This window comes from Monopterus albus, unplaced genomic scaffold, assembly GCF_001952655.1.
Source record: "Monopterus albus unplaced genomic scaffold, M_albus_1.0 scaffold492.1, whole genome shotgun sequence".
In the NCBI taxonomy this organism is placed as follows: Eukaryota; Metazoa; Chordata; class Actinopteri; order Synbranchiformes; family Synbranchidae; genus Monopterus; species Monopterus albus.
Window position 1 is genome coordinate 173712 of NW_018128372.1, and position 21902 is coordinate 195613.

Sequence of the window (21902 nt, forward strand, 5' to 3'; positions counted from 1 at the left end):
TGTTAGGTTATTTCCTAGTTAGATAGATATTCAGAGATTTGTTGTCTAGAAATGTTAGTGGAGACAGATTGACTAGCTCAGGCTGTTAACTGTTCAGTAATGTGCTTGCAGTGCAGACTGCAAGTAGGCCAAGGTTGCAGGCAAAGAGCTGTTAGTGTCAACTGTAATGCTAGTCTTAATATTTGTCTTAATGTGTAAGGTTATGTCAAATTGTTTTAGATACACACCACGAAAACAACAGCCACACACCTTGACTTTTCCTCATGTTTTGGCTAACGTTATAGTCAGCTGCAGGCTGGCATATCAGGTGACGTCACGGTTTGACGCCCTGCGTAGTATGGGGCTAGCCCAGAAATGATTAAATTATATAGGTTTCTTGGTCCAGGAATCTTGATCTTTCCGAGCTGCCTGCGCGCAGGTGGATGGTAAGAGAGATCTGGACGTGTAATGTTAATTTTACGTGTGATCCTCTGAATAAACCAGCACGGTTATTTTTTATAAAATCTAAAGCGGTGTGCTTCGTCTTATTGTGAGTTCCTGGTTTGAAAGAGCCGGAAGAGGCTTCATAGAGAAATAGAAGCTTATAAGGTTTTTCATATAATGACGTGCTAAAAGAAAAGACGGGTTTAGCTGGCCTACTTGGCCTATTTTTCCCCCAGGTTTTACCAATAAATAAATGCCCACACTTACGTTGAAAATCTTAAAACGGAAGAGGCGTTGACGTAGTTTGTTGTTGTCAACAACGCTGATCAGTTTGCTACAAACCCCGTTGGGTAAATGTAAAGCTGAACAATTACGGTAAATGAACGTTTCAATATACTGTAGCTTTGCTGCTGTTGTATGAAAGCCAGGAATAAATTCTGAAGCGCAACCATCACGCGAAGCTATTATGGTCCGTGTACGTTTAGCGTTAGTCGTGTATCATGGGGCTAATTTGTTGTGGTAGCATCTATTTGTAACACTATCGATTTGTGATACTGCGATATGGTTGAGCCAAACGTTATATCAGTCTTTCCCTTTAGCAATTAATTTTAATACAGCACAGGAACCGTTCGAGAATATGTCACTGTATTTGTATGCATACATACTGTTAGGTGAACCTTACCAGTTGGCTAATATGCTTTAGCATTTTGTCAGCTAACGTAGCAAAGTTGTCTGTTTAGCTTTTCTAAGGAAACAACTAAAATAAGTTTTCTTTAGTTGACTTTTGGGTGAAAGCAAAGGAAATATGTTACATAACTATTCACTTGTTGATTATACAAGCGTAAATATAAATAGCCTAGTTAGATTATCTCCAATGCCTTTTCTATGGGGACAGCCATTTACCAAACTCCATTTAAATGTTTACCCGTTAAATTTATTATTGCTTTCTTGTACTTTTATGTATTCTTTCAAGAATCAATTATCAGAATTTTTTTAATCATAAGATTCCACTTTAAATGTCTGCATCCATGAAACCGTCATACATTTACTGTCAATAATTTACATTGTACTGTTAAATTCTACGCTTTTTTGTTAGAAATTAACCCAATTCTTTTGTTGGAAGCACGAGAAGTGACGACAGGAGAGGACTGTTTAAAATCAACAGAAAGTTTACTGAAAGTCTGATTACAAGCAAGTCTTACAGCGCTGGATTCAGAGAGCCAGAGCTCCCGCAGGAAAACCAACTTCTGAATCCCGAGTCATGTTTTACAATGCATTTTATCTTCTTGGGCTGCTCCGCCCTGAACAGAGGTACAACATTCAACAGCTTTTAATCCTATTTTCCATTTAGCTTTTGATCCTATTCTCCATTTAGTGTGAACCGGAGCTCCCCTTGTTTCAATGTGTTAGAGTCTATGTGTGTGTGTGTGTGTGTGTGTTTGTGTGTGTGTGTGTGTGTCTCAGGTGGTGAGCTCCCCTGGGTGTGTAGACACCTCCCGGTGAGGCAGAACTTGGGATATGCTATGTGGGTCTATGTGTGGGTGTGAAACAGGCCTTTGCTAAAATGTAAATAGGCTGTCTGGTCACAAAGATATGTAGACATCCTGTCTCTACCCAGATGTTACAGCATTCAAAGTAAGCAGATTCTACTTCATCACAGTTGTAAAATACATAAGCAAGGGAAATAAATGTATTCAAATAACCAAAGCTCAGTAGTTCTGCACAATAACCAATACAGCTGTAATATGTATAATCAGGTAAGATAAAGATATGAAAGGGAACTAAAGGCATGAGAAGTAACTAAAGCTGATAAAGTAACTAGAGTCTATAAGACTCAAATCTTACAGTACCATATAACATGCCAATAATGTGACTTCTGATGGAAGTTACGCTTTTCTGAAAACCCTCCACTGGAAAATAGTTTTAAAAGCTGAAACATTTACTACTTAAATGGTATTTTTGTTGTTTTTAAATTATTCAAAATAAATACAAATATGAGCTCAAATTTTTGGTTTTTGAAATTTAAAAATGAAAAAGAGTGAGACCATAAAATGGTGTCTTAGCCAGAAAACAGATTCTCTATGAATTTCGTATAAATTTCTATAAACCCCTTTGCTACCTACATAGCGAAGGGGTTATGGGTAAACATAGGTGGTCACAAATGGGCAAGGCGCACATCTCCGAAATCTCAACTACGTGTTGTGCGGAGCTGTGCGTCCTGCATGCCGATAGGTTGATCCGACTTGTTGTTGCCTGCTAGCGAGTACTCTGAACATTGGCGCAAATTTCTAAATTTGCATTACATGGCTAGAGTGACCATCTATTCTCAATTTTAAATGGTTACTTGCCTGAAAAAATATCAACACTTAATAAAGTGGCATATATAAGTCCTAGGATGAAAGTTATAACAGCTTTGAGCCTGGCTAAAAATTTCTGCCATTTCAGTGTCCTGACTTTTACCATGTTTTCTGTACTTTGTTGTTTGAGCGCCCCATATTCATAATGTTAATGTTCGCACAAATCCGAAAGCAACGGCTGCTTGACCATCTCCAACTGAAAGACACACATGTTCACACACTTGCGGGGATGCAAGTGCATAAATCAGGCTTAATGGGTTCTTAACCCTTAGGGCATAGGGTACCTGTCTATTTAACTAATTATGTGGGTTGTGATTTAGGAGTCTGAAACCAGGCTACATAAAACAACTATAGAACACAACACTAATAGTAGCTGTCTGCAGCTCTGCTCTGTCTCAGGTGTTTATGTCATGTAATATGATACCACAGAGTATATTTCACCGAAACTTGGTAAAGTTATCCATCAACATCTTAGGCCAAAGATGGAAGGAAAGCTGCTGCATGTAAAGGTATAGACTGAAGGTGGTATGTAATCTGCTGTGAAATGTTAGCCCACTGTACTTAGTTTGAACCCTTTTTAAATCTGGTGGCATCCTGTCTGTTGAAGCAGCAATATCCTGTAGGTGCTGTTGCTACTGGATCTGCCTGCATACTGTTCTTATGCACACACAGTGGCTTTGTGTGTGTGCAGGGCTGTATTGCGACATGATTCTTAAATATTGACACCTGCAGACAGGTGTTGAGGCAGGGCTGGACAAAGCACCAGACACGGCGCTGCTTTGCTACCGGAAATCCTTGAGATGGCAAACCAACTGTTTTGATCAGCTTGCTGATTGTTTCATTGTCTACAGTGATATGTATGTTAAATTGGAATTATGGGAATGGTTATATTGTAGCTGCTTGTGTTGGTATGTGGTGAGGAAATATGACCCTGAATCCAGTAAAAACATAAACTGAAGCAAATGAAGAAGAATAGATTCAGGTGCTTTTCTGTTGTTCAGGTGTTTCACTGTGGGCAAAGCCTCAGTTTGGCTTTTCAGTTATATAACAACAGGTTGTTAATCCTGCCCCGGTCAAGGATGGTTTTTGGTCTTTGGCATGCTGTGAGTGGTTTTTATCTGATATTCAGAGACAGTTGACTTCGCCTCAGTTTCTGCTGATCAACTGCTGATTAAAAAATCCTTTGGTTGTAGTTTCTCACAACACTCTAATAAAATGTTTCACGTGTGGTGCTGGTTCTTGTGTTTCAGTCACAAACATGGACTGTATGTATGTGTACAGGTGAGCTCACAGTCAGGTGGCGTCCTCAGCCTTCTGCTGTGACACACTGGCTGACCCACCATGTGAGCACAATGGTGCTGTGTTCAGGAACACACCAAGCAGGGACAGAGGAACCGTTTTCTGTTAACATCATCCAAAATCCTCCCCAGTCTCCTCCCTGGTGGCTTCTTGGTTGCTGACTGTGTGCTAACAGCTGTTTTTCACTGTCTGTGTATATGCAAAATGTGACCAACAGTAGGCTGATTGTGCCTATTGGTTAGTAGCGATATTTATTTAAAGCATTATTATGTCAGTCAGCATAACATCATATACTGTAGTGGAGAGAGAACAGAGACCCTGTGTGTTAGAGAGAAAGCAGTTGCCCCAAATAATATTTTCATTCATTCATTTTCCACCGCTTAGTCCCTGAACGGGGTCAAATAATATTTTTCTTTCAAAATTTTTATTTAAAATTTCAGAGCTTCCATTTCTGGAATAGGTTAACCCCAGTCTCCTCACAAGGGAGTCTGGCCCCGAAGGAACCAACTAGATTTTGGTGCTGATCTGGATCATCATCCGGATCTAGGAATTTTCTCAGAAGATTCTTCACTATTATGAGATAGGGCCAGTTTCAATATTTTTGCTTTTAACTCTATAATGCCTAGGATGCTTGGACAAAAAATTGCAAGATAATATCCCCATAATGGGGGCGGCTGTGGCTTAGGAGGTAGAGCGGGTCATTTCCTAACCAGAGGATTAGCGGTTCGATTGTCCAGTCAATGAGTCGAAGTATCCTTGAGCAAGACACTGAACCCCCAGTTGCTCCTGGTGATAACACCGGTGTGTGAATGTGTGAATGTTTGTGAGTGCGAGTGGGTGAATGGCCAAGTAGTGTAAAAGCGCTTTGAGTGTGCTGTGTGTAGAAAAGCGCTATACAAGCATAAGACCATTTACTGTAAGATCTACCACACACCAAAATCTGATCTGGATCCAAGTAATATTCTGGATTTACTGATCCAGAATGTTAACATTTATAGGGTTCATGGAAAACTCGCTACTGTGAGACACCAAACAATGCTACACACTTGCAACTATGATCAAATTCTATCTGAAAGTTTGTTGACTCTGCACGGTGTCAACAGATTTGATGCATCTTTAAAGTTACTGGGCTAGATCCTGAAAAAACTGCAATTAGTCAATATCATTTTTCTTGAATAACTTTCAAACTACTAATGATATCACAGTGATTCCAAACATTAGAGGTAGATTTTCATGGCCAGTGCATCTTAGATCGAGGGTCACACTATCATAAGAATAGTACTTTTAGGTGTAATGGCATTATGGGGACAGTGAGCTTCCTTGGCCAGGTTTACCCTCTCTGGGTGCTGTCTAGTGTTCTATAAGGTCATAAGCAAACTTAATCTACATTATTGGAGTCATTGTTTACTTTTGCTAATCTTAGTACAGCTGCTGGAAACACCTGCTCAGCTCATACAGATGTCCTGGGAATGCACAAGTACTATTGCACCAACTTCATAATGTACATGGTTTTGAGCAGTAATGTCCATCATCAGCAATCATCCAGCATTACCTTGAAGGTTGCTAATGGATGGTTAACAAGGACCTGTGTTATACAGCAGAGGCTTTTAGTCACAGAAGTAAATGAATTAGTAAATATAAAATCATCCTTGTTTAAAGGGCCCATGGCATGCGACAGTGGTGCAGTGGGTAGAGCAGTTGTCTCTCAACCGGAAGGTCAAGGTTCGACTCTTGGTGGGGCAGAGCAGGGCAGGGTTTGGTTCCCAGGAGCCTATGCCTATAGCAGCATAACTAAGGGAAGGCTTGGGGACACCTGATCCAGCCCTAACTATAAGCTTTATCAAAAAGGAAAATCTTGAGTCTAGTCTTGAAGGTAGAGAGGGTGTCTGCCTCCCAAACTGAAAATGGGAGCTGGTTCCATAGGAGGGGGGCATGATAGCTAAAGGCTCTGCCTCCCATTCTACTTCTGTGGACTCTAGGAACCACAAGTAGACCTGCAATCTGAGAGCGAAGTGCTCTGTTAGCATGATAAGGCTCTACGAGGTTTTTAAGATACGATGGATCCTTGTCATTAATGGCTTTGTATGTTAGGAGAAGGATTTTAAAACCTATTCTGAATTTTATAGGGAGCCAGTGGAGAGAAGCTAATATAGGGAAGATATCTCTCTTACTAGTTCCTGTCAGTACTCTGGCTGCGGCATGTTGGATTAACTGGAGGCTTTTTATGGAAATACTGGGATATTCTGATAGTAAAGAGTTACAGTAGTCCAGCCTGGAAGTAACAAAAGCATGGACCAGTTTTTCAGCATCACTTTGAGACAGGATGTTCCTGATTTTTGCGATATTTCGCAGGTAAAAGAAGGCAGTTTTAGGGACTTGGTTTATGTGTGATTTAAAGGACATATCCTGGTCAAAAATGACTCCAAGTTTCCTCACAGCAGTACTGGAGGCCAGAGCTATGTCATCTAGAGTAACTGTATGGCTAGACAGCAGATTTCTAAGGCTTTCAGGCCCAAGTACAATAACTTCAGTTTTGTCAGAGTTTAGAAGTAAGAAATTGCAGGTCATCCAGGTTTTTATGTCTTTAAGACATGCTTGAAGTTTGATCAGCTGATCTGATTCATCTAGATTCATAGATAAATATAACTGCGTATTATCTGCATAGCATTGGAAGTGTATGCCATGCTTCCTGATAATATTGCCTAAAGGGAGCATGTATAAAGTGAAGAGAATTGGACCTAACACAGAGCCCTGCAGAATGCCATGACTAACTTCAGTCTGCACGGAAGAGTCATCATTAGCATGAACAAATTGCAGTCTTTCTGATAAATAAGATTTGAACCAACTTAGTGTGGTTCCTTTAATCCCAATAAATATACATTTATTATTATAATAAAGACATTCAAGTCTATGTAGTAAAATGCTGTGATCAGTGGTGTCAAAAGCAGCACTGAGATCTAAGAGGACAAGTATGGAGGCAAGTCCTTTGTCTGAGGCTAGGAGGAGATTGTTGGTGACTTTCACCAATGCAGTTTCTGTACTATGATGGACTCTAAATCCTGACTGAAAATCCAAACAAATCATTTTTGTGCAAGTGGTCACATACAGTAGCTGCTTTGCAACAGCTTTTTCAAGTATTTTAGAAATGGGAAATTGGATATTGGTCTATAATTAGCTAGAACACCTGGGTCAAGAGTAGGCTTTTTGAGTAGAGGTTTAATTACAGCAACCTTAAAAGCCTGCAGAACATGGGGTGCTAAGAGAGAGAGATTAGTGAGATCTAATATGGATGTGTTGATTAGGGGCAAGATGTCTTTGAGCAGCCTGGTCAGGATGGTGTGTAAAAGACATGTTGATGTCCTGTTGTTCAAATATAGACCATTCTGTGTTTGCAAAGCAATCCTGGAGCTGTGTGAGTGCTCCCTCTGGCCAGGTTTTTATACTCTTAATGACAGACTTGGTTTGCCTCCTGAACGGGATGTATGCTGGTAAGAGGAGCAGTGAGAGGTGGTCTGCAAGGCCTAAGTGTAGGAGAGAAACTGCTCTGTAGGCATGCTTAAGGTTGGAATAGAGATGGTCCAGAGCCCTCTGGTGGCGCACTGTAATGTACTGTACAAATTTAGGGAGCACTGACCTTAAGCACGCTTTATTAAAATCACCAGCAATGATGTGCACCCCATCAGGATCAGCCTGCAGCTGTTTGTTTAATGCTTCATGTAGCAGGGTGAGAGCTGTGCTGACTTTGGCATCTGGTGGAATATACACAGCAGTAAGTACTAGTGTGAACTCTCGTGGCAGATAGAAGGGTCTGCGCTTAAGTCGTTTCTTCCAAGTCAGGAGAGCAATGGCTGTATATAATGTTACAGTTTGTGCACCAGGCATTATGGACATGAGTAGACAGTCCTCCTCCTCTGCTCTTACCAGAGTCACCGTTCCTGTCATGCCGAAAAATAGAGTGCCCTGCTAGCTGCACTGCAGCATCCGGTATCAATAGATGTAGCCATGTCTCTGTTATGACCATCAAACAACAACTGCGGATGGTTGAGTTTCCAGGAATTTGTAGCTCCAGCTCTGCTTTTTTGTTAGCAATGGATCTGGTGTTAATGAGGAGGATACTCGGGACTGGTGGCTTGTGTGGATGTCTCCTCCGTTGAGCTAATAGGCCCACCCGATAGCCACGTTTCCTCCTGTGCTTACGATGCCATCTACGCCACCTGTCAGGTCCAGCTACAATCTAGGTAGATCCAGGTGGCCTCGCTGTGTCCTGCAGGATGATGTGAGCTTGGTGGAAAATACTTGTAATGTCAGTTTGGCATTGTAGACCAATGTCAAGCAAAACAGCCTGACTATAGACATAATGCAGACTGTGTGTATGTAGTACTTTATTTTTATTCCTAATGCACATTCCTTTGCTTGATTGCACATTACTGCTTTACTTCTGTTCTGTTCTTACATTGTTTACTTGCCCACTGCTGCCTTACATAAGGACATGTACATACAGTGAGGAACAGAAGTATTTGAACACCCTGCGATTTTGCAAGTTCTCCCACTTAGAAATCATGGAGGGGTCTGAAATTCACATTGTAGGTGCATTCCCACTCAGAGACAGAATTAAAAAAAAATTTCAGGAAATCACATTGTATGATTTTTAAAGAATTTATTTGTCTTGCACTAAAGTTTTTTTCAGCATACCTGAAATGGTTCAATACTGGTTCATCATTTCAATTGCACATCACTATGCTCCTCTCACTTTACTCCTGCTGTGAGTTGTTGTGCAGTTATATTGTCTCTGAACAAAAAACTGAAAAATCTAAAAATTTTAATTTAAAACATTTCAACTTAGTTAATAAAAAGTATTTTTATTTGCTGAAAATCTTTGTCCTGTGTTTTATTATGATCATAATCACAATCAACTAATTGAAATTCAGAAGTCACAAAATCATTCCATGATCATGAAAACTCTAATTTTCAATTTGGGCACGTTTAGGGCACGGTGTGATTATGTAAGTAGGATGGAGATTCAAAGATTTTTATTGAGAAACTATTTTTTCACATTACTAAGCATCTCGCGCTACGAAGTAGTATTGTGATTCAGACTTGATTGGTCACAGTCTTTTTCTGCACCAAAGTAAGCTTTGTGGTTCAAGGAAAATGCTGCTTCGAGTTTCGGAGCATTGGTCTCAGATGGTCATCACTAGAGGAGTGGTGTTTGCACAACCACTATGGTGTAACAGGGGTTGTGTACTCAATCAATCAAAATTTATTTGTATAGCACTTTAAAAACAATGTAGAAAAGAGAAACTGATACACAAGTATCGATCGATACCGATACCAACCTTGGTATCGAAACTGATCGATACTTTAGATTGATGCGCCCACCACTAGAGCCGTCTAGGAGGCTCCGCGCTGGCTACATGGGCATAGCTAGCTGGGTTGTTCTCCATGGTACTGAAAGATATTTCCCAGTTACTCTTAACCAGTGAAACTCAGAGAGACGAGGCGGTCCAAGTGGATACAAAAAACCGTGCTGGTTTATTCAAAGGATCACAGGTAAAATTAACATTACACGCTCAGGTATCTTTCACCTCCAATACTGCACGCAGGCAGATGAAGAATGAAAGACCCCGAACCCAACAGGCCTGTACATTATATCTGGTTTGGGCTAACCCCATTCTACACAGGCACGTCAAACCGTGGCATCACCTGATATGTCGGCTTTACAGCTGACCGTAGCAGTAGTCAAAACATGGAGAAAATCAATGTGTGTGAGTGTTGATTAAGTGGTGTGTATCTAAGAACATACAGGACATGTCCGGACATTAAGCCTAGGAAGATGTTATGATTAAGATTATGGCTAAATATATCATAATAATAATAAGAATAATAATAATAATTAATAATAATCATCCTGCCTGCTGACAATCAAACATTTCTATCTAGTTATCCTTACCCATGTACACCCTGCTAAAATCTCATGACAATGACCAAGTGTTTAAACTGTCTAACTAGACATCCTGTCTTCACTAAACATTTCTAATACAACAAGTACCTAACCAATACCTATCTGACTAAAAAAATACCTAACAGTACGAAGCCGCGCTTCCAGATCGGTGAGCCTCGCCTCCAATACTGCTAGTATCTGACATTTATTTACAAGTACCATTAACGCTAAAAGAGGCAGAGGTATAACTGAACAGCCGATACTCCGAGCAAGAGAAAGGAGAGGAAGAGGATGAAGCCATTGCTCTCAACTAAGCTACTAGCTTAGCTAGCCGACCTAAAGTAGCAAGGAAATTTGGTAATTAGCAAGAACTGGAGTCCTCCAGAGCATAGTACCTGTTTGTTCTTACTGCTTGAGGCCAGTGTGACTGCCGCACGTGATGTGTTGCTGGTTAACGAGCAGTTTAACGACCCATGATGTTATTGTCGGTGCTAGGCTACCTGTTGGAATTAGTCTCACTACTTTGGGACTATATGTGGTTGTGTAGGGGAGAAGACACAGCGACCACCGGTTGGATTTACCGACCTTCGAGCTACTTGAAAGGGAGTGATGTTTCCACTACTGGGTGGGACTTAACAGGAAGTTTTAAAAACCACAGGGTGCATGTTTGTTAATCCCTTGTTTCTGTAGTGTTGGAGAGAATTGTTGTAAGCCTGGAGAAGTTACTATGTCTGCATTATTGTTAAAATATGAGCTTTCTCAATTACCCACTTTGTTTAGAGTGTTACACGTCTCCTTTCATCGGTACATATACCCTTGTGTAGGAGAAATTCATATTAATGCGGTTCTTTGTGCTATCCACTTGCGACACAACACCGGCAGCAGGAGTTGTGCGCGTTCACGAACTCATTTTAAACTCTCATTTTAAGGAAGAGGCTTTTTGGCTCTCTGATTCTGAAACAATTACAAACTATTTGGACTTATGAGGGGTGCCAGATTAATCTAGAGGTACCCAAGATTAAACATTAAATGGCTGGAAATGAGCAAAATGGGCATGCCATGGGCACTTTAATGATCTTATCAGTGGGTGAAATGTTTTCTAACCCAGCTGACCAGAGGTGTGTCTGTCTTTTGTAGGTCCCTGACAGCTACTCTGTGTGTTTGGCAGTGTGAGTGTGGGTCCGACATTACTCTGTGGTGTGTGAGATGTCTTCAGAGTTGCTGGTAGATCTGGGTGAAGACCCTGCAACCGCACAGTTAGGGCAGCTGAAGCTAACCACCATAGAGAACCAGGAGTGGCCCCCTGATGAGCCTTCTCTCAGCAAATCAGGTGAGAGGAATTTGTAAGCACACATTTGAACATAGAATAAATTCACATCTGTGCAGTGATAAAATGTGAGTGATTTAGAATGAGTTGAAGAAACAGAAAATCTAAAAAAGCATGCGCTGTTGTTCAGTCTTTGTACATTAGCTAGCTGCTACAAACTTCGCTAATAACTAGACATCAGATATTATGCTAGCGTAATTGATTTATTCATAAAATCCTAACATTCCATGCCAGATCAGAAATAAAAGTGTTACCTGTAGAGAGCAGAAATAAACATTTCTGCATGATAATGATATTTTACAAGAGTTTTTGAATAGATTCTGTCCCTTTGGATCAGCACATATTACTAACACATAGATCTATAAGCTCATGGCTTAACAAGATGTAGATGACTGGAACTTTATTTGTCTTGTTAAGGGGAAGGGTTTGTAGTGTTAAAATGTTTATTGTACGGATGCTGAGTCAGCAGCCACACTTTTGTTATCCTGGTCTTTATTGTGTGGATGCTGAGTCAGCAGCCACACTATTGTTATCCTATTCTTTATTATTGTATGGATGCTGATCCAGCATCCATACTATGTTATCCAATTTCCACAGTCAGGCCTTGGTAATGTGAGCAGTATGAGGTTTTGCATTGTCTTGTTGAAATACGCATGGGCATCCCTAGAAGAGATGTCATCTTGAAGGCAGCATATGCTGCTCCAAAATTTGTGTATTAAGGATTAATGGCACCATCACAGAAGAGTAAGTTGAGTTTGCCAAGGGCTCTGACACAACCCCAGACCATGACAGACCCTGGCTTTTGGACTTGTTACTGCTAATAGTCTGGATGGTCCTTTTCGTCTGACCTGAAATAGTGATTCGTCTGACCACAATACGTTTCCATTGTGTGATGGTCCATACCAGATGCCTCTGAGCCCAGAGCAGTTGAGCGCACTTCTGGACACTGTTGACATAGGGCTTCCTTTTGGCACAGTACAGTTTTAAGCAGCATTTATGGATGTAACTACATATTGTAGTGCCTGACACAGGTGAGCCAAAGTAATTCTGAGCCCATTAGTTATATTGCTTATAGAAGAACGACTAGTCTTGATACAGTTGCCATCTGAGGGATCAGAGAGCACGGTCATCCAGCTTAGGCTTGTGCTGTCTCTGTAATTTCTGGATTCTTAGAATTCCAAATTGAGACAATTACTTACCATGTTATAGATGATAACTGTCAAAAATGCGTGTGGATGCTGATATGCTGAAAGATCACCCTGAAAATGCCTGAAATCAATTGCTGAAACAGCTGAAGGATGAGAAGAAATGGCTGAAGTTCTTTGTTGAATAATCTGAAGGATGAGATGCAATAAATACAGGCAGTAATGTCCTTGAAGAGCTGAACATTTTGATACCTAAATGGCGGTTGTAGCTGAAGGTATACTGAACTTATTAAGATGTGAAAATTTTCTTGCTAGTCCCCACAAAGTAGGTAAAACAAGTAGGTGTGTGCATGCATGTGTGAGAGAGAGACAGAGTAGTCCTACACCCTGAGGACTACTAGCGTGTGGCTACTGAAATTGAACATAGATTGTAAACGGCAATTTTGCAAAAAACCATAAAACGCTGTTTACAGTATGAACAGCTTAAGAGTTGCTGAATAGTAAACAGTTAAAAAGGTGTTTGTAGCTGAATGTATACTGAACTTAATGAGATGAGAATTTTTTGAAAAAACTGAATATTTTTAAAAAGTATAAATGTTACAGAAAAGAAATATACAACCCAGAATGTCCCAGAAGAGCTGAACATTTTGATACCTGAAAGGGGTACGACTGCTGTACTGGCCTGCCTGCAGTCCCGACCTGTCCCCGATTGTGAACGTGCGGCGTGCTTTGAAACACAAATTGCATCAACAAAGACCCAGGACTGTGCAGTTTAAGACTTGTTTGCAGAAAGAATGGTGTCCTCAGTCCCTAAATGATTTTTAAGTGTTGTGAAAAGGAGTGACAAAATCACACCATGGGGAATGCTTTGCTTGGAATGTGTTTCAGGAATCAGGTTTGAAGTGAGTGTTTATTTGTTCCTTGAGGTTGCATACCATTGTTGCTTGCTACCACAGCCATATTGCTGTGTTTTAAACCGCTATATATGTCCACAGTTTAAAGAAAAGTGTTTTTTTTTTTCTTTTTAAAATTGTTTATTGCTGATTATAAGATACTGCCACTTGCAGCCACCACTAGAGGGGGCTGCAGGCCTGGCAGCACTCCCTTCCCTCACTAATGCTGGTTATCCTTCACAGCTACTTAAGTCAGAAGTGCTCTCCAGAATGTAGGTGTACATATTTCCTTGTCAGCAATCAAGAAAATACTTCCTGACTGCAAACCCCTCTTCAGTGTGAAGAGGTGAAATATCCTAGACAGCCCGAGCCAGTAACCCGATTTCAATTTGATTAAACTGCAGTCCGCTTGCTGAAGACCAGACTAAAGGCAGAGAGAGCCCACAACAAGCAGGAATCGAAGGTGGCTGCAGGGAAGGCCTCGGAGAGCATCACCAGAGAAGATCCAAAAGCTGCTGCTGTCATTGACTGCAAAAGATTTTCTGCAGAATATTAAATATTTTTTGACTTTGTATCTATCAATTACATTTTAATCCCTAATCTAAACAATGTCTTAGGTCTGTCTCCCACATAATCCTTTTTATATTGATGTAAACTTACTCAAATCACTTGGCACGCTCAGGTACTTCCATTACGTTAATTCATTTAAATACGTGTTGAAGCACAGAGCCTGGGGAACAAAAAGTGTATAATTGTCCAGGTACTTGTGGTCTGGGCTGTATTTATGTACTGATGTGTGTTTCAGAGACAGACATCTCCCAGCACTTTGACGCTGGCTCTCCCCACTTGCCCTGGGATCATCCCTTCTATGACATCGCCAGGCATCAGATCATTGAAGTAGCAGGTTAGTCTTCCTTTCACAGCCCTCTTGTGGTTATTGTCATTTCCATATCCACTGTGGAATTAATAATTGTGTTTTACCTTGGCCTTTCTGTGTGTGACTGTAGGTGATGATAACTTTGGCAGGAAGGTGATTGTGTTCAGTGCCTGCAGGATGCCCCCACAGCACCAGCTGGACCATCACAAGCTGCTGATGTAAGTACTAATGCATTCTCAATGATTGGTCTGTGCAGAACAAACTGCTACCCAAAAGGCACTTTTGGACCAAACCGTTCTAGGGACTACCCCACTGGGAAGCTCCACCAGGAACTACCTACCTGTTTGCATTTGCACGAACAGTAGGAAAGCTGAAGTTACAGCTGAATGTTAGTGATTAACCAAAAGATGGGGTGAAAAGGTTTGTGATTTACCAGCCACAAGCAGCAGCATCACTGCATGAGCACCAAAGAATCAAAAACTTTTGAAAGGTATTATGTTGGTTTACTGAAGGATCTCATTGATGAATTTGTCTTTTGTAGCTGCTTACACTTTTTTCTAGCCTCATCCTTGTGTACCATATCAACCCGGACATAAAACGATTTCACTTGCTTTCCTTTTTTTGCTTTTCTGCAAAGCTGTTTCTCCATTTGTTAAATGTCTGGGTATACGGAATGGCATAGGAAGGGTGGTCAAATTTCTTTAAGGAATTTCTAACATTTATAACATTAATTGTGTAATGTCATATAACTAGCTTCCTTGGCTAGCATAGCTAAATTTCCTATGTGTTAGCTATGTTAATTTCTTTACTTGTACCACAGGCTACATTCTGCTCTCTGTGTTGTTACCATTTACAGGAATTACTCCCCAACAAAGTTAGACTATTTCATGTATTCTTTGTGAAGGCTAACCTTATTGATGGCTGTAGCTACCATACACTTACTTATTTAAATGGCAATACATGTTTCCTTTTTTGCAGGTACCTTAAAGGAACTCTGGATCAGTATGTGGAAAGTGACTATACTCTGATCTATTTCCATTACGGGCTGACTAGTGAAAACAAACCGTCTCTCAGCTGGCTACGAGATGCATACAGGGAGTTTGACAGAAAGTAAGCTCAAGAACCTCACTGAATATCTTTGAAATTAACACTATGGGCCCTGTTTTCATGGAGGTGCAAGCAGTGCTCTCACAGTGAAACTGGCTTTGCTTGTCTGTGTGGTATTTTGGTGCCCAGTGTTGGTACATGGTGGACAGATGGGAGGTTCAAATGAGGCGGCACAATAAGAGCTGCTGGTAGACATTGTGTTCAGAACCATATGTCTGTACCTGGGGCAGCATCATTCCACTGCAGCTTTAGTGATTACAGTGGAACCTTGGATTGCAAATAACCCGGTTTGTGTGTGTTTTGCAAGGCGAGCAAAAATTTTTGATTTGATATATGAGTAGACACACTTGCAATACAAGTAGTACATACGCTTTGTCTGCCAAGCGTCACGTGACATACGTACATCACAATTTAGCCGATGGTTCTTACGCTTCACTCGTATAGTGAATATAGTATACTGCGCCAATGGCCCCTCACGCCAGCCACGATTCTTTTCAAAGGTAAAGTGCAGGTTAATTTGTTTTCTTTTTACCTTGTACTGTATTTAGTATTACTGTAATAATTTTTATATGGATAGGTGGGAACAAATCATCTAGTTTCCATTATTTCGTATGGGGAAATTTGCTTTAAAATACGAGTGCTTTGGATTATGAGCATGTTGCCAGAACGAATTACACTCGCAATCCAACGTTGTAAACGAGTAAACCAAATACTCAAAGCCAGGTGCCATTGCTAGACATAAAGCTCTACTGGGTCACAGCCCCCCGTTACTCAAATCACACTTTTTTCTTGCATGTCTGCTGCATGAATGAAATGTGCTACATGAACTTCCCTTGTTTATTCCACTGCCTGATGCTACTACAACTACTGGCAAAGGTGAACATGTAGAGATATTAGTCTTCATGAAAATATTTATTTCAACATACATTAAGAATGTCCTAAACATGCTTTATAGTAAAGGTCTGGCTCTGTATTGCACATCTTTTAGCATTTTTCTGCATTTCACAATAACTAATTTGAATGTCAAGTATTGCCAGGTTGATTTGTGTAATTTAAACAGGTGGAGATAGTCTGTGAGCCCATGGCCCACACTTTGCATTTGTTGTTGTGCTTGTGTGTTTGAAACTAAATGAGCTTCTAAAGATCTTCTCTTTATTATATGTGCCAGTACATTTTGTCAGAATATCTGCTGTCTGTGTTTTCAGGTATAAGAAGAACATCAAGGCTCTGTACATTGTTCATCCCACCATGTTCATCAAAACACTGCTGTTCCTCTTCAAACCAATCATCAGGTTCTTTATTTATGTCAAATTACTGAACATATACATGGAGTTTCAGCTCCCAACTGTAAAGCTAACATTTGTTTGGTTAACATTAGCGACCTAACAGTTGTGATTTTTATCTTTGTGTTGAACTAATATAATTTTAATGTGGGAGAAATTCAAGCTTTCTGTAAAGCCAGTGCTTTGTTAGCCCTAGTCAGGATGGTTTCATCGACCTTGTCACTTGACATTGTGCCACTGCCATAGCGCTGGGACTCGTTAGTAGGCTAATAGCTTTGGACTGGTGACTGTGTTTTGTGCAGTTTGTCCCAACCAGGCTTCTGCAGTTGACGCTATTGCTAGGAAACAAGACGTCCATTTGTTTTGAGTTTCACTAGACCCCTTAGCAGCTGAAAAGAAGAGAAAATTGCATGTTTAATTTCAGCAACTCTTTGGCCACACCATTTCACCTAAATTCCCCTTTGGTCGTTTCCAAGAAAACTGAACATCTTGTCTAAGGAGCTTCAAGCCTTGTAGCCGTACTTTAAAGTATGAGCACATTAATTTCATATGGATTTGAGGCAGCTTTAACTGATAAACTCACTAAAACATGACTTTAGCAGCACCTAGTGGCAGCTGTCGAAAGTTACAACAACACTGCACAATGTGATGGGTGGCAAATATAAGCTCCAAACTTACCTGTTGAACAAAAATTATTCTATTTGTATATCATGTATTTCACAGTCTTAAGCTTTTATTCACTGATTTGTACTGAAATGTAAAAGTATAAGCTAATAAGACTATGAATTCTGTACTGAAACAATCTGTGTCAACTTTCAGTAGGTCACGTTTTGTGCTACAGACACATTTCGGTCAGTACCCAAAAAATGTTGGGGCATTTTTCTTAGAAAAACAGCTGCGGATTAATTTCCTGTTGACAGAAGCTGATTTTGTCTCCTTCTCTTTGTAGTTTTAAATTTGGCAGGAAAATCAACTATGTGAGCTATCTGAGTGAGCTGGAAGATGTGGTGAAGTGTGAGCAGCTGCTCATTCCCACTCGTGTGAAAGAGTAAGAGATGATGTCACACTCCACATTTTGTTCCAAAACTTCACTTTGAAATGATACACAATGAATATTTGTATGGATGCTGATTCAGCATCCATACTATGTTATCCTGGTCTTTATTGTATGGATGCTGATTCAGCATCCATACTATGTTATCTATGTCTTTATTATTCTGGTTTCTTCAGTCCGTTTTTTGGCACTTAATTTTTTCAGCATACTTTCAGCTATGAAAGCCATTCAGGTATTGACATGTTCAGCTTTTCAAAGACATTTATGCTATTATTTTTCTTGTTTCTTGTTTCAAAATTTTGCCCATTCAAATGAATGGGGAAATTCAACTTCAGCATAATTTCAGCTATCAAAATGTTCAACTCTTCAAGGACATTCATACTTCTATTCAGAACTTTTCTAAACTTCATACTTTTGAAATATTTAGCTTTATTTTGAAAGTTTTGCCCCATTCAAATGAATGGGGAAATTCAACTTCAGCATAATTTCAGCTATCAAAATGTTCAACTCTTCAAGGACATTCATACTTCTATTCAGAACTTTTCTAAACTTCATACTTTTGAAATATTTAGCTTTATTTTGAAAGTTTTGCCCCATTCAAATGAATGGGGAAATTCAACTTCAGCATAATTTCAGCTATCAAAATGTTCAACTCTTCAAGGACATTCATACTTCTATTCAGAACTTTTCTAAACTTCATACTTTTGAAATATTTAGCTTTATTTTGAAAGTTTTGCCCCATTCAAATGAATGGGAAAATTCTAATTCAGCATATTTTCAGGTATCAAAATGTTCATATCTTAAGGACATTCATGCTGCTATTCAGAACTTTTGTAAACTTTATACTTTTAAAATATTTAGCTTTATTTTGAAAATCTTACTCCATTCAAATGAATGGGAAATTTCTAATTCAGCATAGTTTCAGTTATCAAAATATTCTGCTCCTTAAGGACATTCATGCTGCTCTTCAGAAGTTGTCTAAACTTCATACTTTTGAAATATTTAGCCTTATTTTGAAAATCTTGCCCCATTCAAATGAATGGGGAAATTTTACTTTTGCATCCCTTCAGCTATTTCAAGTATTAAAATGTTCAGCTCTTCAAGGACATTCATGCTTCTATTCAGAAGTCTTCTAAACATTATATTTTTAAAATATTTAGCTTTATTTTGAAAATCTTGCTCCATTCAAATGAATGGAGAACATTCTACTTCAGCATACTTTCAGCTATCAAAACCATTCAGGTGTCAAAATGTTCAGCATTTTCAGGGCGATCTTTCAGCATCCATACGCATTTTCTTCAGAAAATGCAATTCTCTAGTTGCATTTAAATTCCTGTTGTATTCTACTGTTTGCATGCAGTTGAATAGACTCTGAAACTGTTGGTTGTATTACATTCCCTGTTGCACAGAAATCATGTAAAAATCAAACATTTACTTGCCTAGTTATTTTTTAAACATTCAAACCATCTGGGAGTCTAACATTCTCTGTTTTAGGTATGACAACAAGTTGAGAGCATCTCTGAAACCAACCGCCCAGCCTCCCATGTCCCGTCCTTCCAGCCCTCCCCTCCCCAACCAGGTGTTTGGAGTTTCACTTGCATTGTAAGTGTCTGTGCTTTAGCAGATGGCATTCACCCTGGCCTTTAAAGAAATATTTACTCTAAAAGCTTACTGGCTATGTATATTGGAAACCTCAGATCCAAGCTTGTCGTTCTAGCCACAGCTTGTGTGTGTGTGTGTGTGTGTGTGTGTGTGTGTGTGTGTGTGTCAGGCTCAGACAGAGGAGTCCAGATGTTAATCCAGTTCCTGTTGTGATGAGAGACACCATTGCCTTCCTTTTAGAACACGGTAACACCTATATGACACTTTTCTTCTGTTGGCAGAAACACAATGCACAAACAAACCTGTAATGTGTTTTAGTCACAAAGGTTTTTTTTTCCCTCTAAGAACTACCTTATTATTTTGTACTGTGTGTGCAAGGTTTGGAGATCGAGGGTATCTTTAGGCGTTCTGCCAACGTGACTCTGGTGAAGGACGTCCAGCTCAGATACAACTCAGGTAGGATCAACAGGCTTAGGGACAGTTGAGACTTTGAGTACCCTAATTAGCCTGTTATGCATGTACAGTGCTGTGAAAAAGTATTTGCCCCCTTCCTGATTTCCTGTTTTTTTGCACATTTGTCACACTTAAATGTTTCAGATCATCAAACATATTTAAATATTAGACAAAGATAACTCAAGTAAACACAAACTGCAGCTTTTAAGCAATGATTTTATTTATTAAGGCAGGGGGGCCCAATACGTCCTTCACGATCGACCGGTCAATCGCAAAGGTAGTGTTGGTAGATCACGTGCCATTCAAAAATAAATTAGATGTATCCTGCGTAAAACACCAGCCAAATGTTAACATGTGAACGGTCAGTGTGATGATTCGCTGTGGTGACCCCTAACGGGAAAAGCTGAAAGTGACAATCATTCATATATAGCCTATGATCCATCTTCCTTATGACATTTGCTACTTGATTGACATGCAGGGCAGCCAGTCTGAGATCTTATCTTTTCTGACACACGAGTCACCAAGCATGCACAGTCAACCGCACGAGCTACTGCAAAACTCCAGTGAGCGAACTACCTTGTCAGCCTTCAAATTAATTTCTACTAAAGGGTATAAAATGAATAGGGGAGCCGAATCAAGTAAAAATGTTTTTCCGTTTCCACTTCCGCGTGGAGCAGCAGCTACCCTGAGCAGCTTTCGCTCTATTTGTTTGTTTGTTTTTTTCGAGTTTTCTAGGTTTTCTGTGTTGCTTTTTGTGCTATGTTGCTTTCCTGTAAACTTTTGGGACTTGGGCTACCAGGAATACAAGTTTTATTGCATTTGCAATTCGCCTTCAACATGGATTACAACGGGAAATCAGAGAATGCTATGCTCTAGTTCTCACCGAAACTTGGCTTTCTGACAGAGTTCCAGACTCAGCGATTCAGCTACAAACACATTCTGTACATCGAAGCAACTGCACTGCGGCTTCAGGGAAGGTAAAGGGAGGCGGTGTGTGTGTGTTCATTAATAATTCATGGTGTGGAGATGTACGAACTGTTTATAAGCACTGTGCGCCAGACGTAGAGTTTTTATTGCTGAAATGCCGGCCCTGTTATCTAGCCAGAGTACATAGTGCTGTGTTTCTAGCAGCTGTGTATGTTAGCCCAAGAGCTAATCCCTCTGCGGCTCTCGGCAAACTCTACGATGTCATCAACGCGCTGGAGACAGCACACCCCGATGCTGTATTTATTGCTGCAGGCGACTTTAACCAGTGCAATTTAAAGACTATACTCCCCAAATATTACCAACATGTGAACATTCCCACTCGGGGCAAGAACACTCTGGATCATGTTTACAGTAACATACGTGGTGCATACAGGGCCGCACCCTGCCCCCACCTTGGACACTCGGACCACATTTCTTTATTCCTGTATCCAGCTTACAGACAAAGACTGAAACAAACAAACCCCGTCACCAAACAAATTAAACGCTAGACCCCAGAGACTGAAGGCATCCTGCAGGACTGTTTCGCCCAGACAGACTGGGATGTGTTTAAAGCTGCAGCCACCTCAGAGGACTTGTCTGTCAGCGTACAGGATTATGCCGAGTATGTGACCGGATACATTAGTACCTGTATTGACAACATTGTGCCCACCATACAAGTCAGGAGTTTCCCCAACCAGAAGCCCTGGATAAACAGTCAGGTACGCCACATGCGTACTCTTATGCATTCAGATCAGGCGATGAGACGGAGTACAAAGCTGCAAAGTACAGACTGAGGAAAGCCATCACAGCAGCCAAGAGGCAGTACAGAGAGAAGCTGAATGGCTTCTATTCTACTGCTGACTCCGGACGGATGTGGCGAGGCCTGCAGCACATCACAGACTACAGGACCACCACCAGCATCATCAGCTCCACGGAAAGCCAGCCAGATGACCTCAACACTTTCTACACCCGCTTTGAAACCTCCAGCCACAGCACAGAGAGGAGGCACACACACATCGAGACCACCCAGCCCCCCAACTCCCCTCCAATAACTGTCTCACCAGGCCAAGTGCGCACAGTCCTGAGGAAGATCAACCCCTGCAAAGCAGCAGGACCAGACAACATCCCTGGGAGGGCTCTCAGGGCATGTGCCAGCGAGCTGGCTGATGTTCTCA

At 40.6% G+C, this 21902-nt stretch overlaps 1 protein-coding gene across 2 annotated transcripts in view; it reads left to right on the top strand.

Moving 5' to 3' along the window:
- Positions 1–696: 696 nt before the first annotated feature.
- The window catches only part of arhgap1 (Rho GTPase activating protein 1), a 27668-nt gene continuing 6462 nt past the window's right edge, over positions 697–21902 (top strand). The window contains exons 1-10 of one of the 2 annotated variants that reach the window (XM_020587984.1): positions 697–798; positions 11158–11350; positions 14191–14289; positions 14393–14480; positions 15241–15372; positions 16575–16661; positions 17602–17700; positions 19201–19308; positions 19478–19554; positions 19687–19764. In XM_020587984.1, coding sequence (XP_020443640.1) covers positions 11227–11350; positions 14191–14289; positions 14393–14480; positions 15241–15372; positions 16575–16661; positions 17602–17700; positions 19201–19308; positions 19478–19554; positions 19687–19764 — 892 coding nt within the window. In that variant the 5' untranslated portion in view covers positions 697–798; positions 11158–11226. Of the gene's footprint in view, positions 799–873; positions 893–11157; positions 11351–14190; positions 14290–14392; positions 14481–15240; positions 15373–16574; positions 16662–17601; positions 17701–19200; positions 19309–19477; positions 19555–19686; positions 19765–21902 lie in introns of those variants that run through there. The other variant, XM_020587986.1, reaches the window with a different exon arrangement.